This window comes from Zootoca vivipara, chromosome 3, assembly GCF_965207765.1.
Source record: "Zootoca vivipara chromosome 3, rZooViv2.hap1.1, whole genome shotgun sequence".
NCBI lineage: Eukaryota > Metazoa > Chordata > Lepidosauria > Squamata > Lacertidae > Zootoca > Zootoca vivipara.
Window position 1 is genome coordinate 26,645,757 of NC_142586.1, and position 26,444 is coordinate 26,672,200.

General features: G+C 42.9%; 2 protein-coding genes across 3 annotated transcripts in view; one reads left to right on the forward strand and one right to left on the reverse strand.

Moving 5' to 3' along the window:
- Positions 1-343: 343 nt before the first annotated feature.
- On the forward strand, positions 344-24,553 carry IAH1 (isoamyl acetate hydrolyzing esterase 1 (putative)). Of its 2 annotated transcripts, XR_004692259.3 has the most exons (8): positions 438-803; positions 8,583-8,635; positions 9,120-9,268; positions 10,830-10,991; positions 12,331-12,452; positions 12,755-12,984; positions 15,641-15,738; positions 24,422-24,553. XR_004692259.3 is itself a non-coding variant. In XM_035109869.3 (7 exons), exons 1-6 carry the CDS (start codon positions 555-557, stop codon positions 12,944-12,946), a joined length of 927 nt encoding a protein of 308 aa, XP_034965760.2. In that variant the 5' UTR covers positions 344-554; the 3' UTR covers positions 12,947-12,984; positions 15,641-19,244. The 2 variants fall into 2 exon arrangements, 1 of the variants encoding a protein (XP_034965760.2); XM_035109869.3 differs by lacking the exon at positions 24,422-24,553 and having other exon boundaries at positions 344-803; positions 15,641-19,244.
- ADAM17 (ADAM metallopeptidase domain 17) overlaps positions 15,727-26,444 on the reverse strand; it is a 28,846-nt gene continuing 18,128 nt past the window's right edge. Inside the window, exons 10-19 of the mRNA XM_035109867.3 lie at positions 26,261-26,349; positions 25,236-25,388; positions 24,444-24,643; positions 23,831-23,934; positions 22,878-23,012; positions 21,802-21,935; positions 20,394-20,472; positions 18,756-18,844; positions 18,476-18,532; positions 15,727-17,771 (exon numbers count right to left, since the gene is read on the reverse strand). Coding sequence (XP_034965758.2) covers positions 17,421-17,771; positions 18,476-18,532; positions 18,756-18,844; positions 20,394-20,472; positions 21,802-21,935; positions 22,878-23,012; positions 23,831-23,934; positions 24,444-24,643; positions 25,236-25,388; positions 26,261-26,349 — 1,391 coding nt within the window. The 3' untranslated portion in view covers positions 15,727-17,420. The remainder of the gene's footprint in view (positions 17,772-18,475; positions 18,533-18,755; positions 18,845-20,393; positions 20,473-21,801; positions 21,936-22,877; positions 23,013-23,830; positions 23,935-24,443; positions 24,644-25,235; positions 25,389-26,260; positions 26,350-26,444) is intronic.

The following is a 26,444-nucleotide window of genomic DNA, read 5'->3' on the forward strand; positions in this document are numbered from 1 at the left end:
AGACTGGGAAATGTTTATGGAATATATGGGGGGGGAATTGTGTACAAATGAGAACGTTAAGATAAATTCAACAGTGTAAGTAAGTTTTGATAAGATGCAATAATGGAATACTGAATGGCTTGGTTTATATAAAATATGCAGGGATTTATGTCATGCAAAATGAACCATGGAAGGAGAAGAAGGGAAGTCACTGATATTTTAAGGTTGGTTAAATTAATATTCTAAATTGTAAAACATAAAATGTAATAAAATTGTGTGTGTGTCTGTGTGTGTGATTAAGCAGCTGAGAAATCAGGGTTCAAATTCTGACTAGGCCATGGAGCTCAGTGGGTGGCCTTGGCCTAGTCAGAATTTGAACCCTGATCACTCAGCTGCTTAAATCAGCCACACTTTGAACCGTTCGTCGTCTGCTGCTGCTGCTGCAGGTGTGGGGCTCCCCAGGTGCGTCGGGTTGGCCTTCAGGGTTTTTACGCCTCCTTCGCTATAACCCGGCCAGGAGAGACGGAGGGAGAGGCCTGAGGGTCTCTCCACGCGCGCGCCCACTTCCCCCTTGAATGCCGGCGGGCAAAGCGGCAGCCTCGCCTAAAGCCCCTCTGTCGGCGGCGGCGGCGGCGGCGGCGGCTCCTCCTCAGCTCAGCGGAACGGAAGACAAGCGCTGCAAAGAGCCGCCTCAAGACCGGCCCGCCTCTCCGCCGCCCAGACGACCGACTCCCATGGCCCTCTCTGAGGCCCAGGCCTGCGGGAGGCGGCTGCTGCTGTGGTCCCCACCGAGGGTCATCCTCTTCGGAGACTCCATCACTGAGGTAATTCTCCCGAGGGGCGGCTTCTCCTTCTCCTCCTCGCCGCCAGCGGTTGGGAAGGCGGGTCACGACGACGAAGGCCGGCCGGCCCTCGCCTGCTCTTTCTCAAAGCGTCGCCCCTGACGCCTCGCCGCAGGGCCTTTTCCTACCCCCACTTCTGCTTTCCCACCCGCCACCCGTTTACGAGCCATTGAGAAGCAGAATTGTAAGGAAGGGGGAGAGGGGGCAGGGAAGCGGGTTTGGTTTTTGTCTTGCTGCAGACACAGAAGTGGGGTCTGGGGTGGGGAAATCACCTCTTGTTGTCATCTCAGCAGTGTTGTTATAATAATGATTTTAAGGTCTCAGATATATAATAAATATTCATAAATGCACACATATCTAAATATATATGAACCATGTGTCTGAAATCGTATGGGAGAGCAATCCTGAAGCCATGTTGACACTCCCAATGACCTCAAATATTCCTCTGCAGTAAGGGAGGCAAATGGGGGAAGCCTTCCTATTGTCTTTTGGCTTGCAAATCCTGCCTTAAGGGCGTATTTGTGTATGAATAAGGTGAGCCTGTGACCTGGACTCAGCAGCTAAAGTATTGACCATCACAAAAGAATGGCCGGACTGCCCAGGTAATGCCATCAGTGACCATTGTAAGGTATCCCGGCAGGCAGGATTTCTGCTGTAGACCCCTTCTGTGATGTATGTATGATGTTTTAGGGGGTGGTCTTGGGCTACAGGGTGGGCAATTTCAAAAGTTTATATAAGGGCTTGTGCGTTACTGTTCCGGGTTCTCCTCCCTCCTGTGTGTGGTGAGTGGGGACCCTGTTGCAACAGTTCCTTTAGTAAAGATCAGGCTTACTAGCCGCTTTGCTTCTCAATATACTCTTCTTGGCCTTTGTTTTCTCCTACGGATAGTGCTGTGGCGTGCTGTGGTCCATGGGGTCACGAAGAGTCGGACACGACTAAACGACTAAACAACAACAACGGATAGGGAACCCACTTAAGGACACTCTGCAGGCTCCAGAATACCCCATAAGGAAAAGGGATTTTTTTCTTATAACATTATCATCATCTCCTCAGCATCATTGTTTTTGTTAGTTGCTCATCCTGCAAAAAGGTTGCCGAGCGACTTAACAGGATTTAAAATCACAAAATTTGGCAAGAACGGATGCAGTGCATTAACACATGCAATAGCAGCTGCATAAAGTTTCAGTGGCCGCAGTTAACACTGGTCTTCATCCAAAGAAACCGGGGTGGGGGGAAAGGTACATTTTTACCTGGCACCCCAAAGTGCCATTGAAGGCCAAGCTGAGTGCCAGAGGCTGGGAGCCACATCTTAAATGGTTTAGCAAGACTGCTGCTTGTATGTGGATTCCCTGTCCCTGCCTCTCACCACCTGGCCTAGGGCGGGGCCTGGCAGGCCTCAAATAGGTCTGCTGCTTCCACTGCTGCTGCTGCCCAGGAGGACTCCCCTGTCGTGAGTGCCTGCAGGTCCTGTCCCTGCCTCTCACCACCTGGCCTAGGGCGGGGCCTGGCAGGCCTCAAATAGGTCTGCTGCTTCCACTGCTGCTGCTGCCCAGGAGGACTCCCCTGTCGCGAGTGCCTGCAGGTCCTGTCCCTGCCTCTCACCACCTGGCCTAGGGCGGGGCCTGGCAGGCCTCAAATAGGTCTGCTGCTTCCACTGCTGCTGCTGCCCAGGAGGACTCCCCTGTCGCGAGTGCCTGCAGGTCCTGTCCCTGCCTCTCACCACCTGGCCTAGGGTGGGGCCTGGCAGGCCTCAAATAGGTCTGCTGCTTCCACTGCTGCTGCTGCCCAGGAGGACTCCCCTGTCGCGAGTGCCTGCAGGTCCTGTCCCTGCCTCTCACCACCTGGCCTAGGGTGGGGCCTGGCAGGCCTCAAATAGGTCTGCTGCTTCCACTGCTGCTGCTGCCCAGGAGGACTCCCCTGTCGTGAGTGCCTGCAGGTCCTGTCCCTGCCTCTCACCACCTGGCCTAGGGCGGGGCCTGGCAGGCCTCAAATAGGTCTGCTGCTTCCACTGCTGCTGCTGCCCAGGAGGACTCCCCTGTCGTGAGTGCCTGCAGGTCCTGTCCCTGCCTCTCTCCACCTGGCCTAGGGCGGGGCCTGGCAGGCCTCAAATAGGTCTGCTGTTTCCACTGCTGCTGCTGCCCAGGAGGACTCCCCTGTCGTGAGTGCCTGCAGGTCCTGGCCCTGCCTCTCACCACCTGGCCTAGGGAGGGGCCTGGCAGGCCTGCTGGGGACTGTTGCCCCCAGCGCTGTTGCTGTCCAGGAGGACTCTGAACTGTGCAGAGTTCTTTTAAAAATGTTTTAAATTCTCTTTTATCATTTTAAACACATTATGTTGGGGGGTTGGTTATTTACTTGGGTTTGGGAATTTTTTAAATTTTGTTACTTCTGTGATCTTTGTTTCTTGGTTAGTATTGTCTTATTGTGTTTTTTGTGTGGTGGGTGCTGCCCAGGACTCTCTCCTGCTGTGAGTGCCCACAGGCCCTGTCCCTGCCTCCTTCCACCTTTCTAGGGCGGGGCCTGGAGGGCCTCATAAGGACTGCCGCCGCTGCTCTGCTGCTGGTGCTGCCCAGGGGAACTTAAAACAGCACAGAGTTCTTTTTAAAATGCTTTTTAAAGAATTTTATGTTTTTATTCTCTTGGGGTGGTAGGTGGGAGGGTATTTTCTTTGGGGTGGTAGGTGGGAGGGAATTTTAGTTGGGTGTGGGAATCTGTTAAATTTTGGTGTATTGTAATTTTTATTGTTTTTGGTTTTATTGTTTTATTGTTTTTTGTGCTTTCCTTTTGTTCCGTTCTTGCTGTTTTTTACAGAGGTTTTATTTTGTTTTTAAGGGGAGGGGTCAGGGCTGCCCGGGAGGGGGTCCCAGCAAGCAAAATGGCTGGGGCAGATTCCACAGGGGGGGATGCACTGGGACAACCGATCTCAGTGGTCACGGGTAGGAGGAGGAGTTACGCTAAGACCAGACCATGTCATTACCGAGGAGGCAGACTTAGTCGTTGTCTGAGGACTATCCCTGCCTCCGGGTCTGGTCCTGACCGGACGGATATTGGAATCAGCAAGGGATACCCACATGACCTGAAGGTGCTGCTGTGCAATGCCAGGTCGATGATGAATAAGACCACTGCCATTCACGACCTGATTGTGGATGGAGGATTTGACCTGGCATGTGTGACAGAGACCTGGTTGGATGAAGCCGATGGGCCCGTTCTTGGCGCTGCTTGCCCACCAGGTTTCTCTTATGCACAGCAACCCAGGCCATCTGGGCGGGGAGGGGGGGTTGCAGTGATTTTTAGGAAGTCATTAGTTTGCACCAGGCGTCCTATTGGTAAGACTGAGTTTTCTGAGTGCATGTTCTGGAAGTTGGGCAATAGGGGCAGTACAGGATTCCTTCTGGTGTACCGACCTCCCCGCTGCACCAAGGATTCCCTGCCTGAGCTGCTTCAGGTCGTGTCGGATGTGCTCCTGGAGACACCTAGCTTGGTTGTCTTAGGGGATTTTAACATCCATGCCGACACGACCTTACAAGGAGCCGCTCGGGACTTCGTGGAAAGCATGGCCACCATGGGGCTGTCCCTGAATAAGTCTGGCCCAACTCATAGCCGCGGACATGCCTTGGACTTGGTGTTTACCTCTATGGATGGTGGTGATCTGACATTAAGTAAAAGCGAAACAAAAGAAGTGCCATGGTCAGATCACTTTCTGGTGCAACTGGACTTCTCCGCAACCCTTCCCCTCTGCAGGGAGGTGGGACCGATTCGGATGGTCCGCCCCCGCTACTTAATGGATCCAATTGGCTTCCAGAGAGTGGTAGGGGATGTTTTATCCCATGTCGATGGCCTTTCAGCTGATTCCCTGGTGGCCCGCTGGAATGCGGAGTTAACCAGCGCTATTGACTGTCTGGCTCCGAAGCGCCCTCTCAGATTGCATGGAGCCCGGACAGCCCCGTGGTTTTCCCCGGCGCTGAGGGTGATGAAACAGTCATTGAGACGGCTAGAGCGCCGGTGGCGGAAAACTCATTTTGAATCAGACCGGACACGGGCTAGAGCTCAACTTCGAGCCTACCAAGTGGCAATGGCGACGGCGAAGAGGACCTTCTTCACCGTCTCCATCGCATCTGCAGAAAACAGCAGCAGGAGACTCTTCCAGGTGGTTCGCAATTTAGCGGAACCACCTGCTCCATCCGGGCCCAGTATGGGCCACATGATCTCCTGCAATGATTTTGCAAAGTTTTTTGCAGATAAAGTCGCTCAGATTCGGGAAGAGGTAGACTCCACCGTGGGAGCAGGGCCGGGGCGGGGGAGTGCTAGAGTCCTGTCTAGTCAAGTTTTATGGGATCAATTTCAATCTGTTACCTCCGAGGATGTGGACAGGCTGCTTGGACGAGTGAAACCAACCACCTGTCTCCTTGATCCTTGCCCATCCTGGCTTATAAAAGCTAGCCGGGAAGGGCTGGGCGATGGGCTTCGCGGGTTGGTAAATGCTTCTCTCCATGAGGGAGCCTTCCCAGACCCGCTGAAAGAGGCGGTTATTAAACCGCTTCTAAAAAAACCATCTTTAGATCCGGCCAATATGGCCAACTATCGCCCAGTCTCAAATCTTCCATTCTTGGGCAAGGTGATTGAGCGAGTGGTTGCTGAACAACTCCAGGCACGCCTGGAAGAAGCGGACCATTTGGATCCCTTCCAGTCAGGATTCAGGCCTCATCATGGGACTGAAACTGCCTTGGTCGCACTGGTCGATGATCTCCGGCGGGCTAGGGACAAAGGTAAGAGCTGTTTCCTTGTTCTGCTGGATCTCTCAGCGGCTTTTGACACCATCAACCATAACATCCTTCTGGACCGTCTAGAGGGCTTGGGAGCTGGGGGCACTGTCATGCAGTGGTTCCGCTCCTTCCTCCTGGGCCGTGTTCAGAAAGTGGTGGTGGGGGATGAGTGTTCAGACCCCTGGGCTCTCACTTGTGGGGTGCCTCAGGGTTCTGTCCTCTCCCCCATGCTTTTTAACATCTATATGCAGCCGCTGGGAGAGATCATCAGGGGGTTTGGGCTGGGTGTCCATCAGTATGCTGATGATACCCAGCTCTACCTCTCTTTTAAATCAGAACCAGTGAAGGCGGTGAAGGTCCTGTGTGAGTGCTTGGAGGCGGTTGGAGGATGGATGGCGGCTAACAGATTGAGATTGAATCCTGACAAGACAGAAGTACTGTTTGTGGGGGACAGGAGGCGGACGGGTGTGGAGGACTCCCTGGTCCTGAATGGGGTAACTGTGCCCCTGAAAGACCAGGTGTGCAGCCTGGGAGTCATTTTAGACTCACAGCTGTCCATGGAGGCACAGGTCAACTCGGTGTCCAAGGCAGCTGTTTATCAGCTCCATCTGGTACGCAGGCTGAGTCCCTACCTGCCCACTGACTGTCTCTCCAGAGTGGTGCATGCTCTAGTTATCTCCCGCTTGGACTACTGCAATGCGCTCTACGTGGGGCTACCTTTGAAGGTGACCCGGAAACTACAACTAATCCAGAATGCGGCAGCTAGACTGGTGACTGGGAGCGGCCGCCGAGACCACATAACACCGGTCCTGAAAGACCTACATTGGCTCCCAGTACGTTTCCGAGCACAATTCAAAGTGTTGGTGTTGACCTTTAAAGCCCTGAACGGCCTCGGTCCGGTATACCTGAAGGAGCGTCTCCACCCCCATCGTTCTGCCCGGACACTGAGGTCCAGCTCCGGGGGCCTTCTGGCGGTTCCCTCACTACGAGAAGCCAAGTTACAGGGAACCAGGCAGAGGGCCTTCTCGGTAGTGGCTCCCACCCTGTGGAATGCCCTCCCACTAGAGGTCAAAGAGAACAACAACTACCAGACCTTTAGAAGGCATCTCAAGGCAGCCCTGTTTAGGGAAGCTTTTAATGTTTGATGGATCTCTGTATTTTAATGTTTGATGGATTTCTGTGTTTTAGAATTTCTGTTTTGTTGGAAGCCGCCCAGAGTGGCTGGGGGAACCCGGCCAGATGGGCGGGGTATAAATAATAAATTATTATTATTATTATTATTATTATTATTATTATTCAGCCTTGGTGGACTGGGGCATCTGTTTTTGAAATGCTGGTTTAATACAATGGCAACTGCCTAGGGCTGGCTCAAGGTTGAGGCCTCTTCTCTTGCCACTGCAGTGCAGGTAAAGATAAACGGGGCGCCCTCTAAACCCTCCACGCATTGGTACCATGCAAAAGCAACTATGGTGTTGTTAATAACAGGGGGGTTGCTGTTGCCAGATCCCCTGCCCTTCGGCCGTCTTTACTCTCATAATTTACAAAATTGGCATACTGACACCTAAAGCTTTTTTCGAATGCTCCTCCCTGGAAAGGAAAACAATCATTTTATGCATTCAAATCATTTTATGCATTCATTCTTTCGTTCATTTGTTCATCATTTGGAGGATTGAGGTTGAATCCTGACAAGACAGAAGTACTCTTTGCGGGGGACAGGAGGCGGGCAGGTGTGGAGGACTCCCTGGTCCTAAATGGGGTAACTGTGCCCCTGAAGGACCTGGAGCGCAGCCTGGGAGTCTTTTTGGACTCACAGCTGTCCATGGAGGCACAGGTCAATTCTGTATCCAGGGCAGCAGTTTATCAGCAGTTTATCAGCTCCATCTGGTACGCTGCAACAAACAGACAACACGGTGATGTTAGCGAAACAATGAAAAGGTAAACCACTGTGAGGTGCAAATATTAAATGTATACACAACCTTCACATATACAAGGAGATTCAAAAATGTATACAAAATCTCAGTAAAAGTCCAGTATAAAGTGCAATAATCAAGTCTGATAATAAAGTGCTATGATGATCATGCATTCTTATCTCTTCCCATACGTTCTTATCTCATCTGACGGGCGGCCAGCTTCTTCCCCGTTTCACAGGAATGGTTTCCTCAGGGGGCAGACTCTTTCAAAGGTTCATGTGTAAAGGCTTAACAAGACTACCCAAGTTACAGGGAACCAGGCAGAGGGCCTTCTCGGTAGTGGCTCCTGCCCTGTGGAATGCCCTCCCACCAGATGTCAAAGAGAAAAACAACTACCAGACTTTTAGAGGACATCTGAAGGCAGCCCTGTTTAGGGAAGATTTTAATGTTTAATAGATTATTGTATTTTAATACTTCTGTTGAAAGCCGCCCAGAGTGGCTGGGGAAACCCAGCCAGATGGGTGGGGTATAAATAATAATATATTTACTTACTTACTTATTTGCATTCTAACCCCCTTCTCTCCTCACCCCCTACAGAGGTGTTTGCAGAAATCAGTGTTAAAAGGGCCCCTACCCTCAGGCTTACAATATAAAATCACAGAACACACAAGGAAAAAAGGAATGGGAGGGTGGAGTAAAGGTAGCACTGTAAGGTGAAGCCTGGGTTTAAGCTTTTTGAAGCACTGAAACACGCAAAGCTGCACACGTGGGAAGGTTCAAAAAAGTTTTGCTGCTTGGTTCTGTTGATTGCATTATTTGGCCTTTCTTTAATATGTGTATCTATTTAGTGCCTTTGGAGCAATGCTAGAGCAGCAAGTTACCAGATAAGAAGTGGCACTGCATCCTAGCAGATAGCCTTAGCTGATGTATATTGTTTTAACAGCAGGCCCAACTTGTCTGTGGAGTGATGATAAAGCAACAGTACCACAGAGACCAGAATGCTGGAAAGAGGGCAGGAATGCATGATTTGCTCCAGTGATGTGCGACTTAAATTAATTTTGTTAAATATTCATTATTTTCCTCTCATTCAGTTCTCCTTCCAAGAAAATGGATGGGGAGCCTCACTTGCTCACCGCTTGGCTAGGTAAGACATAGTTAATGTTGTGTTTCAGCTGGATTTCAAAATGAAATATCTCAGGTGTTTAGGAAGATAACCTGAAAATAATTATTATTTTGTGAACCTTCATTTGTTTGATGCATAACATCAAAAACCCCTGATAATTTTTGTTCTTTTAATTCTTAATTCAGAAGTATATTGCAAACATTTACTGAAAATGTAAAGCCTCGGTTTTTAAGAAGCAGTTGCTTAATACTAAAAGGAAGATAATGCAAACAAAGCCTGCAATCACATAAAACAGGAAATGTGAGAGAATTCTGCCTGTAGATACACAAGTGCACACTCATGCTGTGAAAATAGGGTATTCCGTTTTAACATTGTGAAATATAGTTTATTGTGAGGAGTGGAGGAAAAGAAAGTAGATACTTGTGCAGGTGGCTGACTAATCTTCCACATTCAGAACATGGTATTATTTCAGAATGACATTTCTTTCAATATATACTCCTTTTAGAAAATGTGATGTTCTGAATCGTGGACTCTCTGGCTATAACACAAGGTGGGCAAAAATTGCTCTGCCAAGATTGATCAGCAAAGATTCTGATGCTAAGAACACTGTTGCTGTAACTGTCTTCTTTGGAGCCAATGATGGTGCTTTAAAAGGTGCAGTATTACGGTAATTTTACTCTCCCCTTCCCACTCTTTCCCCCCAGAATGTTTCATTAGGTTGCAGTAGACATGTAATTTCAGATATTTGAGAGTTAGCATTTCAAACACTTTATTTTTAAACATATTTTTTAAAGGATTTATATGCTACCTTTCAATAAAAAATATATTTTCTGAGCAGCATAGAAATAAAACAGTAAGTAAAGCAGCAATGTAAAATAGTAAGTAAGTAAGTAAAGCAGCAATGACTTTTGCATTTCTTTGTTTCTATGGCCAAACGTACGGCAAATTCCAGGCCTTGTAACACTGGTAGCTTCCTATGCACTTAGCTCAGTGCTTGAGTGATAAACCAGGAGGATTGGAAAGTGGGACGAAGCAGACACCTTTAATTATGGTTTAAAGGTGCAACCCGTGCCATGTGAGCACTGCACAGCTTGCAGTTACTGCTGCCAGGAGTGTAGGCAGGGTTGGGTTACTGTCAGAGGCAGTGTGCTTCTGAATATCAGGTTGGGGGGGGATCCCAAGAATGCCATGGCATTTAGGTCCTGCTTGCTGGCTTCCCTATCATAGGCACCTGGTTGGCCACTGTAAGAACAGAATGCTGAACTAGATGAGCTCTTGTCCTGATCTACCGGTAGCAGGGCTCTTATGCTTTGATGACAAGAAGGGAATTGAGCACAAGATAAGGCCATGGACATTTGTAGACTGTGGGTGTTGGATATCTACTGAGTGCACACCTGTCCCACTTCTGCAGGCACTGTTGATTCTAGAATTGCTTGTACCAAGGTGAGAAGGAGAGTTGGGTAGTAGAACAATGAGTGGCACTCATGACTACTGATCTCCCTCAACATTCTACTTGTGTTTGTGAGTGTGTGTAGGAAGAGAATAGGGCTGTTGTCTCTGAACATAGATTGTGCCTAGTCAGTTCATCTCCCTCTACCAAATAGTGTAATATTTGTAAGCAAAAGTAGAATTACATTTGCTTAAAATGATAATTTATCGTATTTCTTGTCTCAATAACTCATGGCTCAATATTTATTTATTCAAATTGTCTCTATCCCACTCTATAGCAAAAAAAAATTGTTAAAGAAGTTGCCAGAGTGACTTAAATATATCTACACAAAAATACAGTCCTTACAATCTTAAAAAGACACAACGTAAAAGGAAAATGGGTTAAGAGGGAGAAGATTATAATGTCTTAGTCACAGATTGGTCTAAGGACCAACTGGAGTGAGAGTTAAAGGACAGGAGGAGCCCAAAGTTGTTGGTTTCAGCTACACCACTGGAGTGACCCCACCTCCCTTCTATTTCTCTATTGAAACCCGATGTAATGGCTGCTAGCAGGAAATAGTTGTTGGAGGAAGGATCCTGGCTACTCTGCAGAGCTGGTGTGGGTCCTGCATCTCTTCTTCCCCTTCCTCTTCTGCAGCTTGATGTAATGTAAACATATAGTTGATTTATCAATGGGCATTGATGCACACATGGCCCATTAGAGCAATGCAGGTGGGAAGGTAATGTGAACCATCTTACCTAAATGTAAACTATTTTCCCTGAACAGATGTGAATCCTAAACAGCATGTGCCACTGGATGAGTATGCTGACAATTTGAAAAGTATGATACAATACCTAAAGTCTGTGGACATTACAGAGGATAAAGTAATTTTGGTGACGCCACCACCCCTGCATGAAGCAGCTTGGGGAAAAGAGTGCACTGCCAAAGGTAAGAGAGATTTTATCCCCTCTCATTTTGGATTAAGAAAAGAAAATAGTGTATAGGGTTGCCAGACTCAATAGAGGACTTCTGTGCCTTTAATTGCCCTGCTCTCTTTTGAGTATGGAAACCTTAAAGAGAAACCAGCAGACCCTTTGTTTAATTTCCAAGCAAAGGGTCTGCTGGTTTCTCTTTAAGGTTTCCAGACTCACAAGAGAGCAGGGCAATTAAAGGCACAGAAGTCCTGTCCTCTATTGAGTCTGGCAACCCTAATAGTGTACCTAAGCTCTGAACACTCTAGTGGTCAACCTATTGCATGTTCTATAGGAAGTAACTGTCTTAAGTGACAACTGGTGGCCATTGGTGTGTGACCATAGAACTGCTATGCTATGATTTAAATGCTATAGAAGCAAAGCAAAATGTCTTCATTAGCTGATGCTTCTGTACAGCAAGAAAATATGTTTAACAAGTTTTTAGTATTTGTGGCAAATGTAGTTTTGGGAAGTGCTACTAGTTAATTTTCACTAGCCTGCTCACATGGTCTCTGCCAACTTTGTTCCATCATCCGCACCTCACTAAATTGAAGTGTGTGTGCATCCAATACCTTCAAAATAAAAATGAAAACATGTAGCATTGTGGATGTATATCTGAATATTTTTTTTAAAAAAAACCACACCACCATCCAGCAGTAGGTATGTGAAAAAAAATATTTTGCTGTGTACTGAGTTTCCAGGGTTGGAAAACTAAAAATCCTTGGGGCCTCACTGCCCAGCCCACCGTGTCCCTTCCTTGTCCTCTCCCAAGAAGGTTTTAGGCTTGCAAAAAGCATCTTTTGGAGCCACTGGAGACTTTTTTCAAACAGCTAGAGTGTGTTTTCCAAGGGGAAATGCGGGCAGGGAGGACTTGAGAACAGCCTGGCTTTGGTGCCCATAGCTAAGGGTAAACTGTTGTGGGTCCTTTCCACACTCAAGTTTATTTCTACTCCAAGTTTCTAATCATACATGGAGCGTTCAAGGTATATTGAATCATAATATATAACACCAAGCCATTATACAGCAGAAATCACAATAATCTAAATTAAAATTCCAGAAGATGTATAAAAGCAAACATAGGTCAGACCAAAATGGCAGCAAAGTTGACCACATGAAACTACTACAGCAACCTGACTTACCCTAGCAAGTGTTCATATTGACACACAATTAGGCAAATGGATCCTTGAAGCCATATTCAGATTATATTTGGATGTGGACCTTGAGTCATAATTGTGCTATCAAAGCAAGAAGCAAAAATCTAAAGCCCTCCTTTTGTTGACATTTCCCCCTTCCTGCCAACCCCCAATTCTCAACAGGTGAAAAATTAAACCGCCTCAACTCTACCACAGGAGAATATGCCAAGGCATGTGTTAAAGTAGCCAGAGATTGTGGCACTTCCATCATTGATCTGTGGACACTTATGCAAAAAAATAACCAGGTATGATATGACCCGTTTTCTTTAATTTATTGGATTTGTTGATTGCTTTGTTGCGCAAGACAACCTAAAGCAACTTATAACCAAACCACTCTCTAGACATTTTAATAGTGAGTTTTTAGAATGTCATTGGAAACAATGTGTCAATTTGGAACACTCATTAAACTGAAGCAAAGGTTGATTTAAAGGGCCCATGCCGTGATTCCGTAGAACAGTAGTAGCTTGCTTAAACGTGTTTGGCTTTGATTTCCTTCTGAAAAGTCACCAGACTAGTTTGTTGTATCTTTTGAAAACATGCGTTTTAGGACTTTGGCTGCTACCTCTCCGATGGACTTCATTTATCAGCGGAAGGAAACAATTTTCTAGCAAACCAGCTTTGGTCACTCCTGGAACAAAGAACATCAGCACTCCCTGTAATGCTTCCCTACTGGCGTGATGTAGATCATCTCAACCCTGAAGCTAGCCTCCAGGGGAATCTTCATGATCATGATTTATAAAAGTTATAAAGCAGTGGCCACTGGAGAGAAAACAGCAGGTATCTTTACTAATACAAAATAATTTTTCCTATATTTTTAGATTGTCTGAATCATTTCAATTTTTCCTCCTCATTAAACAGTGGCATTAAGCTGTAGCAGTGCCTCAAGCAAAACTTAAGGCATATCTAAACAATCCATTAATTGCAGTGACCAACTGAACTTGAAGCTGAGTAATTCCATAGTAACTGTATCATTTATAAGCTTCTTAACACAATATTTTGTGTTTTAGCTAATATTATTTGAACTCCTATTAACATTGAGCTACTTGTGTGTTTACTGTCTCAATCTTTCCTACAAAAATAATGCCACAAGTAGTTTATATGCTATCTTTTTATTGTGACCAGCTGGTCCTTTTTACCCAGACTTTTGGCAGCAGAGCTACTCCTATATTCAGTCCCGCCAGGACAGGAAGGAGGTAGAAGCCTGGAGCTGGCATAGCAATTGGACCTGATGTCTCTTAAGTCATAGCAGTGCAACCAGCTTTGGATCCTAGGTCATCTCAGCTTCTTCCCAGCAGAAAGTTTACTGGCTTTAGTGGGTAGGATGGGGAGAGCAACACTAGCATCACTTCACAGCTGGAGGCTGGTGGAACTGTTCCTATGCCCATAGCAGATGAGGGGGTTGAAAGACAAGTTGATCACTGGAATTGATTTTAGACTTGAGTGATATTGAATCTAAGTTGTAATTAATTTCAGATTATGAATGAATTTACTTTATTCGGTCACAGGCCAGCATAAGCAAAGCATTTAAATAAATAGCATAACAATATGATTCTAAGCAAATTATTAAATAAATGGGGGCAAAAACCAAGCGTAGATTAAAGCATATACATAAAATACTTGGTTAAGCATAAATAATGGGTGGATAATACTAATAAGAGGGATTAAAAAAGGGATGAGGCTTCAATGATACAGATCTAACAATATGGGTCCTCATTTTAGGACTGATTTGTAACCATCCTTCGAATATCTATCATGGCAGCGCAGAATCTGGTGACTGAATATGTGACTTCTGGGCTTTTGTCCAATTTCAGATTACTATCTCCAGGCAGCACATAAACTTAAGAACTCGCCTCCTAGGTTTACTTAACATTACTAGTTTTCAACAAATTCATTTCTTACATTCTTCAAGGGAAGTTTATATTTTGTCATATTTCAATAAAAATTGAATTGGAAAACAAAAAGTAAAAGTTTTGAGTTTGTCTAGAACACTCAAGCCACACTGTGTTCTTTGATGTTTTTGTCCTATTCACATATTGAAACTCAACTGCCTTTGTCTATTCAAAAAACTTTTGAGATATTTTACGCAGCATGTAAGATTAGTGAGTATTTCTAGTTATAAAATAAATACAAGTCAAAATTAGATTACAGTAGTTTATTTAAGACAAGCGACCATTTTCCAGAAACCCACCTATTTGCTTAATGCAAAGCCTGGATTGCTTTCTTCACCTCTTCCCTTTGTGCTCTTTAGTTGCATACTATTGGATATCATTGTCCTATCTATATTCCTTATGTATTTTCTGACTGCAAGTGGCTTTTTTATTCAGAGAAATGAGATTGAGGCATGGTAGTAGTTAGACTTGTTTTCAGTGGTGTTGCTGTTTTATAATAATAATAATAATAATTTATTATTTATACCCCGCCCATCTGGCCGGGTTCCCCCAGCCACTCTGGGCGGCTTCCAACAAAACAGAAATTCTAAAACACAGAAATCCATCAAACATTAAAATACAGAGATCCATCAAACATTAAAAGCTTCCCTAAACAGGGCTGCCTTGAGATGCCTTCTAAAGGTCTGGTAGTTGTTGTTCTCTTTGACCTCTAGTGGGAGGGCATTCCACAGGGTGGGAGCCACTACCGAGAAGGCCCTCTGCCTGGTTCCCTGTAACTTGGCTTCTCGTAGTGAGGGAACCGCCAGAAGGCCCCCGGAGCTGGACCTCAGTGTCCGGGCAGAACGATGGGGGTGGAGACGCTAGACAAAGGAAGTGAGAAACAGTCTAAAAGAGGGTTGAAAGGTGTTGCTATAATTAAATGTAACTAGAGATGCTCTCTGAGCTGACAGCCTCCTAATGGCTGTGTTCAGACATCATGCTAAACCATAGTTTAGCATGTTTTCCTGACATGGTCTACACTTGCTGCTTTAGTTGAGTCATGAGGAGTTCGGAAGCTGTTGACATTAGTAGAGCAAAAAATGTTGACATTAGTAGAGCAAAAAATTAAATTCTGAAGTTGCAGTTATATTGGAGATGGGTCGGGGCAAGGGAAGAGCATAGTGTCTGCTGTGATTTGTTCCTATCATGCTTTATGGTTTAATATGACTGCCAAATTGGGCTAGTATCTAATAAAAAGTCTAATGTGCAAACCAACATTCGTAAAAAACTTTGGCAATAGCCATCCCTTAAAACTTGGAACTGAAATAATTTAGTGGAATTTTATTGGAAAATGGCAGATAACATTAAGTTCTGGTAGTGCCAAAACCCTATCTCAGTCACTTATCTTTAGCATACAAAATGCTGGTGTTAACCCAACTACTAAAATGAAATACTTCATCCTAGTCAATTTCAGAATGCAATAAAAAGGGAAGAAGAGTACCTGAAATCTATAGCTGCCTTGGAGGATTAGCTATTATAACTAATCCATTCTTTGTTTATTACAGGTGATCGTGGTAATATACCTTTGATTAAATCACACCTCTACAGAAGGTGCATTTACTACAAAGAGAAGTCAGCTTGCACGCAACCCTTTTAAGGAGAGGTATAAAAATCATTTTATTACATTGTATTGGGAGTTCACTCCTCACACAAAACTTTACTGCTAAGTAAGAAATCTAAAATCAGACTATAGATACAAATACCAAAAAGGCACAAGTTCAAGTATTAGTGTAACAAATATCCATGAAAAAGACACATTTGTCACAGGTTTGGTTGATCAGATATGAAAAAATACATGTCTTTCATAATTAAGGATTTTTTTATACTTAAGTTGGCTTTTGATGCAGCTATTAAATGTGTAGATTTTACACAAATTAATGTAGGACATGATTATGTTGCAAAATAGCCATTTAAGCAGTAACAACACTTTTTTTCAGTCCATGCATTTCTGTTGTCACAGGCCCCAATTTTGAGATCAATCTCCTGCTGCCAATTTAGAAGGAAGAAAACTTTGCAGGGCCTCGGCACCACCCCCTACTATAAGAAAGGATAGGAAATGACCACATGAATTCAGCAACCAACACAAAGGTGTTATTGCTTACAGATCTTATACCATCTGTATAAGACTGGCTGCTTGGGGAGGGGGACAGGAACTCTGTTTGGTCCTCACCCCCTCAAACAAGCAAAAAACTGGATTCATTACACATCTATATGCTTTCACGACATCTCCTTTCTAGTTTTGTATCACATGAAAGCCCGATCAGCGGCACTGTTTTTAATCTGTTAAATTTTGACAGGCAGCAATTTGCTAGAATAAAATTATCTCCCCACAAAGCTGAAGGAGTAAAGTTTCAATGCATATTTTATCCACTTGGTTTTGTAGAAAAAGGCCATCATCCATGACATTGTCATGTGCCCTTAAAGCCCTGCTGCAATAAATGGAATTTTTAACATTGCTTAGGTCTCTAATGGTTTCTGGTCAAAAACTGCATAATTAAAAGTCCTGTTTCGAACAACCATGAAAAACATTATCAGATTTTGCTGTGTTACCTAACCGCCCCCCCCAATATACTTCATAAGTCTTTCTTAGTTTAAAATGTTCACGTAATTTCTCAGTTTTAAAAGAAAAATACTGCTGAATGCTGTAATACCTTCTTGTAAGTCACTACATACCGTGTTTCTCATATTATAAGACATGTCTTATATTTATTTTTTCCTCAAAAAAAAACACTATGGCTTATTTTCAAGGGATGTCTTATTCTTTTCCTCCTCCTCCTGCCGCGTCCATCACTATGTCTTATTTTCGGGGTATGGCTTATATTCCTTGAATGCTTAAAAATCCTGCTATGGCTTATTTTATGGGTATGTCTTAAAATATGAGAAACAGGGTATTGGGACTTTTCTGTATTCTAAAAACTTTGCAGTGCTGTTCAACTACAAAAAGGCACTTTACTAAGATAAACAACTGGTATCAGGCAGATTATGCCTGTGGCATAGAGGCATTATGCCTCTATGCCACAGGCTGACGGAAATGTTCAAATCAAGACTACAAGAAAAAATTCAAAAAGTTTCAGTACACTTGAGTCTGTGTGTACATAGCACTCACACTGAAACTAAAGAAGATCATACACATGGCCAGCATCTGCAGTAGGTCACTTCCTTGTTTCTGTTTTTCAATACAATATATACACATACAAGATATTTCTCTAATGAAATGGCTTTAGTTCATCAAGTTGAACATGATTTTTGCACATCAGAGCCAACAGCTCCAAAGGCAGCTAGAGACTAGCATTCTGTTTCTTTGCTGTCCACTCTATGTTGGCGTTGCAGTTTGAAGGACGATGCTTTCTCACTCCTTGTGACAGGATGATCTGTAAGATCCTCAAATGACTTGGCAGTTGTGCTGTTGTTTGGGAAAGGATCCTTATCAAAGCAATCATCCTCCATGTGAGAGTCTGTACTTGGATCCTCTTGAATGGTGTCCATTCTTTGATGGTCCAGTTTCGGAACCACCGCAGCCACAGAGACTGGTACAATATGCTGCAGGGGCTGGAGCCGGCTAGTCGAGGGCACAGCAGGTGGCGGCTTGATAATTCGAACGGAGGCCGAATCCATGCTGCTCAACATCTCAACATTCTGCAAGGACACAAACAAGCAGCACAGTTATGGAACAATACTGGTGGCCAAAAACACAGTGCCAGACCTCTCACTACCTTCAATCTCTGGGCAAGCTGTATACAAATGCTCTGTAATTAAGGTGGCTACCAGGCAGTACTAAGATTCAACACAGATGACAGAAGACTGACTAGCACTACCAATCCCAGAATTCTGACAGATACAAATCCTGGCATCAATAGTGGCAGAGGAGCAAGGTACTTTAATAATTTATTATTTACTATGATCTGTAGGATCTTGAAGTAACTTTAATTTCATTTCTTCAATATCTTTTTAACATGTTGGAGGAGTATGGGGTATACATGTTTTGGTGCTCGGAACTTTCCGTCTATCACTAATGCTAGCCGATTCAAATAAAGTAGAATCCAAATAATGGGAGTAGACAAGAGTAAATGCACTAGGAACAGGAATTCCTAGTACTGCAAAATTAGAGCATTCAGCTGAACAGAAAGCAAGTTCATGACTTATAAACTAAAAGATGTATAGACCAAAATTCTACAAAACTTCCAGCGTAGTTTACCAAAAGTGTATCAACTTCTGGAAGATACATTTATTCCATGGAAATTTGTTCATCCTAAACATGAATAGTCTCTGCAAGCCTCTGTCACATCTGTATTGTAACAAATAGGATACTGAAAACATTATTCAGCAGAAAGCAAACTTACACTGGGGCCAAACAGAGATTTGGTGTTCTCTTCATACTGCCTATCCAGCTTCTTGTCCTATTAAAAAAGAGGGAAATGTAAGAAGTCAGCTATGGAAGACACCCACCCACCCCTGTCCACTCCGATTAACTTCAGGTTAGAACATTCCCTAAATGTTTAACTACCCACTATCATAAGTAAAGCTCAAGTAAATGAAGCAAAATATAAACACCTCTCTTTAATTTCTGCTCACACTTAAATTAAAGGCATTTGTTTCATAAAGTTTGTAATTTAAACTTACCACACAGTGTACAAGAATGCTTAGAGGAATCCAAAATATTAAGGAGAATACAAGCACAGATCCTACTATGTTGTCTGCTAAAAATTTTCCTGTAAAAAAAAAAGATACACCCAATTTCAGAGGCAGACAAAATATATTTGGGTCCAGTGTTAAGAATTCTACAAATATTTTTCAAGTGGTAGCTAGTCCATCTGCTGTCACAGGATCATATAATTTGTTCAGTAGATACAACTCTGAATGACTTGTTTATAAATCAGAGTAGAACCACTGAAATGGACTAAAGTTGATCAGAATGAATTTAAAAACCTAAGAAAATGTTCATGAGTCCAGGTGATCATGACTTAGTTGGATATAATGCTTTATCTTAAATGTTTAGATGTTACTGTATTTCCCAATGTTGTGGAATTGCAAGTGAGCACTCTCTTAGTTCTCCAAGACTTCTGTGGGTGGTGTTTTTAATTAAACTATTTCAATTCTGCCCTACAACAATTGATCTCTTTTATTGTCGTTTATCTTATTACCTGCCAACTTTCAAATAGTAGGATTGTAACTCTGGAAATCTACTTTACCTGTGCTGAGGGGGAAACAAGTTATGGTATACACAAGCAAGTTAACTGGTCTTAAAAAAGTGTTTTTACATAACTTTAGTAAAATAGATTCTACAATGCATTTCCTTTCTGTGACTTAAACCAGCTGATAGTTTCATTCTCAGAGATTATTCTGAATTCTTTTCCTCTTCTTAACTAAACATGCAGAAATCAATTAAGTGTGACCAAGTTGTCTTCACCATATCAATATTAGATCTAAGTATTTTAAACTGTACAATGCCATAGCATGCTACTGGCATGAAATAAACATTTAATAAATAACTCAGCTAAGCCAATTGATGAGCTTTATCTCCACAAATGTAAAATATACTTTAACTTGCTGGTAATCAATTTCATTGGGTGATGCTGGGTTCCTCATACTATGGGAGGGAGTTCTTTCATCAACACTTTATTCTGTGTTTTTATAAACTGAAGATTAGTTTTCAATCTGAGCATTATAAAAGCATGGAATAATTTCAGGCCCATCAACAACTGTTTGCCAAGATAGGCAGACTTGAACTTGTGTGTTCAAATTTCCTGTGGAAGGATTCTCTCTCTCTAACAGCCATCTCCTTCATGCTTTGCTAGCAAACTCTCACCAAACAGATCCCAGCCTGACCCAAGCAAGGCAATGCTTGATTTCTTCTACTCTCAACATAGACGTGCTTAGAAAATAAACCTTAAAACAGAATGGGCTACACAGTTCAACTACGATACGTAAAGGTGACCTGTGTCCGTGTGGTGTTATCAAGGTCACTTAAGTATACAGCAATATGCTTTGTACTGCCATACAAGTTGTATTGCGCCCACTTTCATTTGATTTGATAATGAGGCCAGAAGCATCTTCTCAACTTTGCAAAGTATGATCTTCAGACACACCTTAAAGTATAGTCCTGCACTTTTCTGCTACCACTTACAAAACATTAAGTACCACTACCCGTGGTGACATCAAAATTGGTGATCAAAACACCTGCTTCCAATGCTCACACACTGAAATCAAACGATAACAACAAGGTTAAGAACAGGTTTATGGATTTCAAGGGAAGCTTACCTAGCGTATTGATGCTTAGCTGCTCAATGAAAACCCAAAGCCGCTCAATCACATCCTGCACACGCTTCTCACATTTACCCTGCAAGAAAATGTTTCTTAGAAAGCCATTTTATGCAATGTAAATTTCAGTCATTCAATCTTGAGGGAATGAGTTATGGTCTAGGGGTATGTAATGAAGCCCCGATCATTATCACCTAATATTTTTGCTCAAACGACAACATGAATCGGTATGAACTTACAGAGTGCATTTGTTTTGACGATGCTATTGTTACACTGAAGAAGCTTTTGGAAGGAAAATATGTGATGTGGATTAAGACTGCAGCTGGGCGTGAGTAGAAATACAGAGCTTTCTTCTCCTGATGAAATGACTATGAGCTCAATACAAGTGTGACCAAGAGCACCAGTCATGTGTCATATTGTGAGAAAAGGGCAAGGAATATTGTGTGGGTGGAACACTGGCTGGAATCTGAAGGCCTACTTTAGGCATAACCAAAAGTAACTTCATTTTGTTTGAACAGTAGATCATAATGGATAAAAAACTGTGTTTTTTTTCAAATTTAAATTGAATTTTACTAACATATTTGCCTCTGCCAGATATACTGAGTTAAGATAAATATTTTCTAAGCAAACAAGGAACCAATTTGATTATTTCCCAAATATGAATATTTAGTCTACCAACCAAGCATAGGTGTTGAAAAGAAAGTATTACAGTCTACTCAATATCAATCAGTATTGGAGTATTTCTTTTTTTTCTGAGGATGGAGTTTACATGGTGGGCAAGGAGAAGAGAAGATAAATAGCCCAGTGCACAGCTTCTTACATTCTGATACGTAATCTAACAAACTGCCACGGGTCACAAGAGACCCTATATGGAAATATTTTAAATACATTTCCCTCCATAGTTTAAAAAAAAGAAAATGCAGAATGTACATAGTGCAACAGAGATGCAAAATCCAGTAATAAGAATGACAGAGAGTAAATCATGTTCTATTTAGCTGAAAAATCAACAGTTTAGTGAGCAGATTCACACCATTGTTTAGGAAATTAAGTAGTAGCAATGGGTGTTAATTGGACATTTTGCTCTAGGTGGCCAGTTTAAGTAAACACAAACTGCTCAAAAATCAGCCTAAAGTCCCATATGGTATGTGAAACTACTTGAGAGGTTCTTGGGATATTGATAAAGAGAAAGGGGGGAAAGATAGATGGGATAGTGGAAAGAACCAGAAAATAGGCAGATGATGCAAAAACCACAGCACCAGTGTTAAGCTGACCGTTTTGGTTTTGCTCTGGGACCAATTTTAGGACATGATGCAACAAGAACAAAATTTTAAAGTGATCTATTTTCTGATTTTGCACCAATATGCTTTGGGGAGGTGAAAAATCTTATCCTAACCCTGTATGCACTCACATTCATGTCACAAAATCCCACAGTGCATGGCTTTCCTTTCCTCAAATACAGGAAATTCTGGCTGGCATCATCAACCGTTGGGCTGCATCTCCCATATTTGTCTCGACAGCAGACCTTGCAAGAGTTATCCGTTTCTGAAATTAAACATGCAACTTCATAGTTAGCTTTTGGGATATTTATGCATTACTCCTATACGAAAAAGTAATTTCCCTTTGCTGATCATACAACTTTTCAATTCATTAGTCTACTCCTGAAGACCACACTATTTTATGAACAAGTTCCTGATGGTACTCAAACATAGACAACAACTTTTTTTTTTAAGCAGCACCCTCCACTCTGGTAAGAAGAAAAAAGGAACTTCATTAAACCCAGAGTAAAATGGAGATACCCAAGGGTTAGTCCCCCTGCAACAGATATTTAAAGCTTCCTTACCAATCAGTTCCAAGTAACAAGAACAACACCAAATAAAACATTGTATTTGAACTATTCTGAAGAGTGGCACTGGAAAGTACTAGCTCTGTCATATAAACAAGGTGAAGAAGTAAATGAGTAGGCAGGGAATTGGGGAAGGGGATAGAGCACATGCCTTGAATTCAAAAGACCAAAGATTCTATCTGGTGTCTCCAGGTACAACTGGAAAAGATTCCTGCCTGAAAGCTGAGAGCTTCTACCAATAATACTGAGCTAGACTGACTTGATATGACAGCTTCGTTGCACTAGCAGAAACATTTACCATTACCATCTGACCAAAGCTCTAGAACAGTGTTTCCCAAACTTGGGTCTCCAGCTGTTTTTGGACTACAATTCCCATCATCTGACCACTGGTCCTGCTAGCTAGGGATGGTGGGAGTTCAACAAAGTCTGGCAGTTCATTCAAGCTGTAACTTGACCTGAACCCAGCACAGACAATATTTGTGCCTGGTAACAGGAGACCTTGCCTATCTCTAGCTAATGAAACAGCGCTCTAAAGGGAAAATGCATGCTGCTCTCCTTCACTTTGCTGTGTCTATGGCTTGAGCAATCAGTTTTCAAAGTCAAGTAAGCCCTGGCTCATCGTGTGATGGAACCCTCCTTACCATTACAGGCGCATGAACTCTGGTTCTTCTCCCACTCACAGAAGGGTATGCATGCCCCATCTTTGCACTTGCCCAAATCCACACAGACAGTGTCATCTGGGGCATTCCCTGGGGGAGGACATTCACTGCTACTGCCTATGAAGAGATTTAGTGAGAATAAGCCTTGCATCAGGATATCAATATCTGGAAATAAACCAAGTAAGGCTGCAATCCTAATCCCATTTACCTGGGATTAAGTCCCAGTATATTTAACAGGACATGTTTAGGATTTCTATGGCTTGCTAAGGACAGGTAAGAGGTCCTCACAAGTTCCTTCACACAGCAAGTCTCTCTGAAAGACTTCCCTGAAGAAGATTCCTACTACAGATCAAGAGGCAACACTAGATTTTGCAGGCATCCACTGAAAGGAGGACATCTCCCTCATGCAGCTGATGCCTGCAAAAAGCAGGCTTCTTTCTTGCCCACAGCCCAAGCTTCCCATCTGCTGATGGTCATAAGAAAAAAGTGCTTTGCCAGTTCTATGATCAGCACAGCCCAAAGAGCCAAATACAGGATGAACAACTCCAATGGCACCTGTCAAAGTTGGCCAACGGGAGTGGATCCAGATAAAGAGCTGGTTCCCAGAGCCAAAAAGGCTCCACTCTTCTGTTCTATAAGAAAGGCATGTTTATGTTTAACAGCCCAGAATCAGCAGCAGGCCAAAGCATTTTTGCTTTATTGTAATGCCACACATTAATGCAAACTCTCCCCCCCCTGCTGCCTGCCCTTTCTTGGGACAGCCTTAAAAATGTGTCATTAAGGTTAAGTAACTCCCATTATTCCAAAACAAGGTAAACACGCTGTACTGGTGGAAATGGAAATTGGGAAAGAACAAAAGATGCACAGGCATACACTTTTTTAAAGAAGGCATAAGACAAAAAGTGAATGAGTAACTAACAAGTACAGTGATGTACCTGTGCAATAGGATTCTCCTTTACAGGTGGCATTGATGGCTTCCTGGCACTTTTTCTGTGCACTTTCAAATTGGCATCCTTTACAACAGGGGCTATTGCGATCACTAGGGGATGAGAAGGGACAAAGAATAAACTTAAGACATCTGAATACTTGGGATTACATACCCAAAGTAGTACCAGAAAGAAGGGTGTCAGAAATGTCTCTTCCTCTCTCTCTCTCTCTCTCTCTCTCTCTCTCTCTCTCTCTCACACACACACACACTGCAGTTCTAAAATATTTATCTATACACTTAATTTAGACATGCAATCATCAATTACCCCACCAGTAATAAAAAAGAGGCATAATATTTAATTACATCTTTGCTACGAGTTAAGTAGCTGACAACCAACAATTCAATAATACAGAATTGTTGAACTATCAGAGTTTATTCAAAGGACTAGCCTCTTGTTCACTAAACTCATGTCACACAATGTATGTTATGAAAACAAACAGCACCATAAAATTAAACAAGCATAATCATGTGTTTCCTCAACTATGAAAAAGAAGAAAACTAACTCTCTTGCCATTTCCCACCACCACCCCTTTTGTAGGGAAGATCTTTTGGCCCTTCACCTGCATTTGGCATTCGGCTTCAGCTTGCACTCAAATGTGCAGCAAGGATCAATGTACAGACGCAAGAGGCCTGGGTCACATTCCTCGTCTTCATCCACTCTGGAGTTGCCACATACTTTGTTGTTGCGCTCTTGGAAGCATTCTGGCGCCTTGGCTTCAATAGTCCGAAGGATGGATTCTTTACTGCAGCTTGAAAACATCTCAAAGTATCGATAAGAAGAGGGAGAAACAAATTAGTGGCGAGATAGCTACTAATTCAGGATTGTGCGAACCTATATCTAAATATTAGTTTTGCCACACAAGTGCATAATATGGAACATAATTCAACCGCCAGAGACTGGTAATTTTTTTTATTCCTTTCTCATAGGCAGCCTTCTTGCCTGCAAATTCAAAGGAAACAAGTTTATCTGGTGAGAACTCAGAAAGCAGAGTAGACACTTTGGTCAGCATATAACTCCCATGTACACTAAACCCTAGCCTTCCTCTTCCAACCACAACCTGATCTACAGCTTGACATCTTTTCCTCTGTCCATTCTTTTTCTCATCCTCTGCCACACTGGTCCTTTCTTACAAAATATTTTTTAAAAAAATAGTTTGAAAAAGCAAATATTAAGTAAAATAATGACCTCCAGGTTCCTCCCCTTTTCCATTCAATGCTACCATATGTAGGGACTCAAGTTGCCTACATAGGTTTGTAATATATGCATGCATGCATGCATGCACGCGCGCACACACACACACACACACACACGTACACGTAGAGAGAGAAAGAAAGCTGATTTTTAAAAATACCTTATTGTTTTCATGATCTCCACTCACAGCAATTGGGTACATAACATATTTTCCTCCCTGATCTTCAGTGGGGGCACATTCTGGCAAGCCATCAGGATCATGCTCTGCCCCAAAGTTGTGTCCCAGCTCATGAGTTGTAACCAAATCAGCTTCCTTATAAAAATAAACACACAAAATAAGCCTGTTCATTTAGGGAAGTTTTTATTCTGTTTTTTATCTGTTTTATTCTGTTTTTAATCTGCTGGGAGCCACCCAGAGTGGCTGGGGAAACCCAGCCGGATGCGTGGGGTATAAATAAAATTATTATTATTATTGCAAAATTGGGAATTTTTTTGGGCTAACATCATATAGTCTTTTATAGGCTTGCCTTTGAGAAACTAGTGAAGTGCGTAGTGATCTAAATACCTGTATTATAAATGTAAAACTACCAGATAATTTAACTTTACATACAGAAAAGGCCATATTGCTCACTAGTGGGAGTTTAAGTTCTTCACAGTTTATTGGTGCAGCAAAAGGTGAATATAATTCATAATCATGTCTTCAAGCGGAAGGAGGAGCAGTGACAACAGAACTGAAAATGGCAGTGTAACACCAGAACTCCTCACTAACCCTTGTTAATAAAAGCAAAAAAAAGTGTCTAATTGGAGCTAATTAAAAGAATCATTTTTGAAATTAATACTGGACATGTATGGAGCAAATAAACATTTCAAAGAAAGAAGCCCAAAAGCTTACTCTGAAGTGTAAGAGAGAATTTCATCTCAGAGAGCTATTGGAGAGGGGCCAAGAGACAGACTGACAATGGTGCGAAAAGGTCAAAAGCTTTCCAAAGAGGGACAGGAATTGCTCACAGAGATAACTGTGGTACTCACAAATATCAAGCAGGACTTTACTGAAGCTTTGAAACCACTTGAAGATAAAGCATGTTCATTGGACAAATTTTTAAAAAGGCCTAATAGGGCATCAACTCAGAAGCTAATAAGGGAATTGTAAGGCATGTTGAGACTTCCCACAGCTCCTTGCAATACCTTTGTAAGGATAGTTTTGCCATAGTTCTTTGTACTGGTTAAGCCACTGTTGAGGTAGACATTCTTTCCAGCGATCGGACTAGGAAAAGCTTAAAAAAAGAAGGTAGAAAATCATGTTACAGCATTTAAGATTCATTTACACAGCCTTGATAACCTTGCCTGTTGCCTAAAATTGAGAACATCT

Excerpts from the sequence above, each read along its gene's own strand:
- IAH1 (XM_035109869.3), top strand. The coding sequence starts at position 555 with ATGCCGGCGGGCAAAGCGGCAGCCTCGCCTAAAGCCCCTCTGTCGGCG. Across the intron at positions 8,636-9,119 it reads CTTGCTCACCGCTTGGCTAG|AAAATGTGATGTTCTGAATC; the intron begins GTAAGACATAGT and ends TACTCCTTTTAG. Across the intron at positions 12,453-12,754 it reads TTATGCAAAAAAATAACCAG|GACTTTGGCTGCTACCTCTC; the intron begins GTATGATATGAC and ends CATGCGTTTTAG.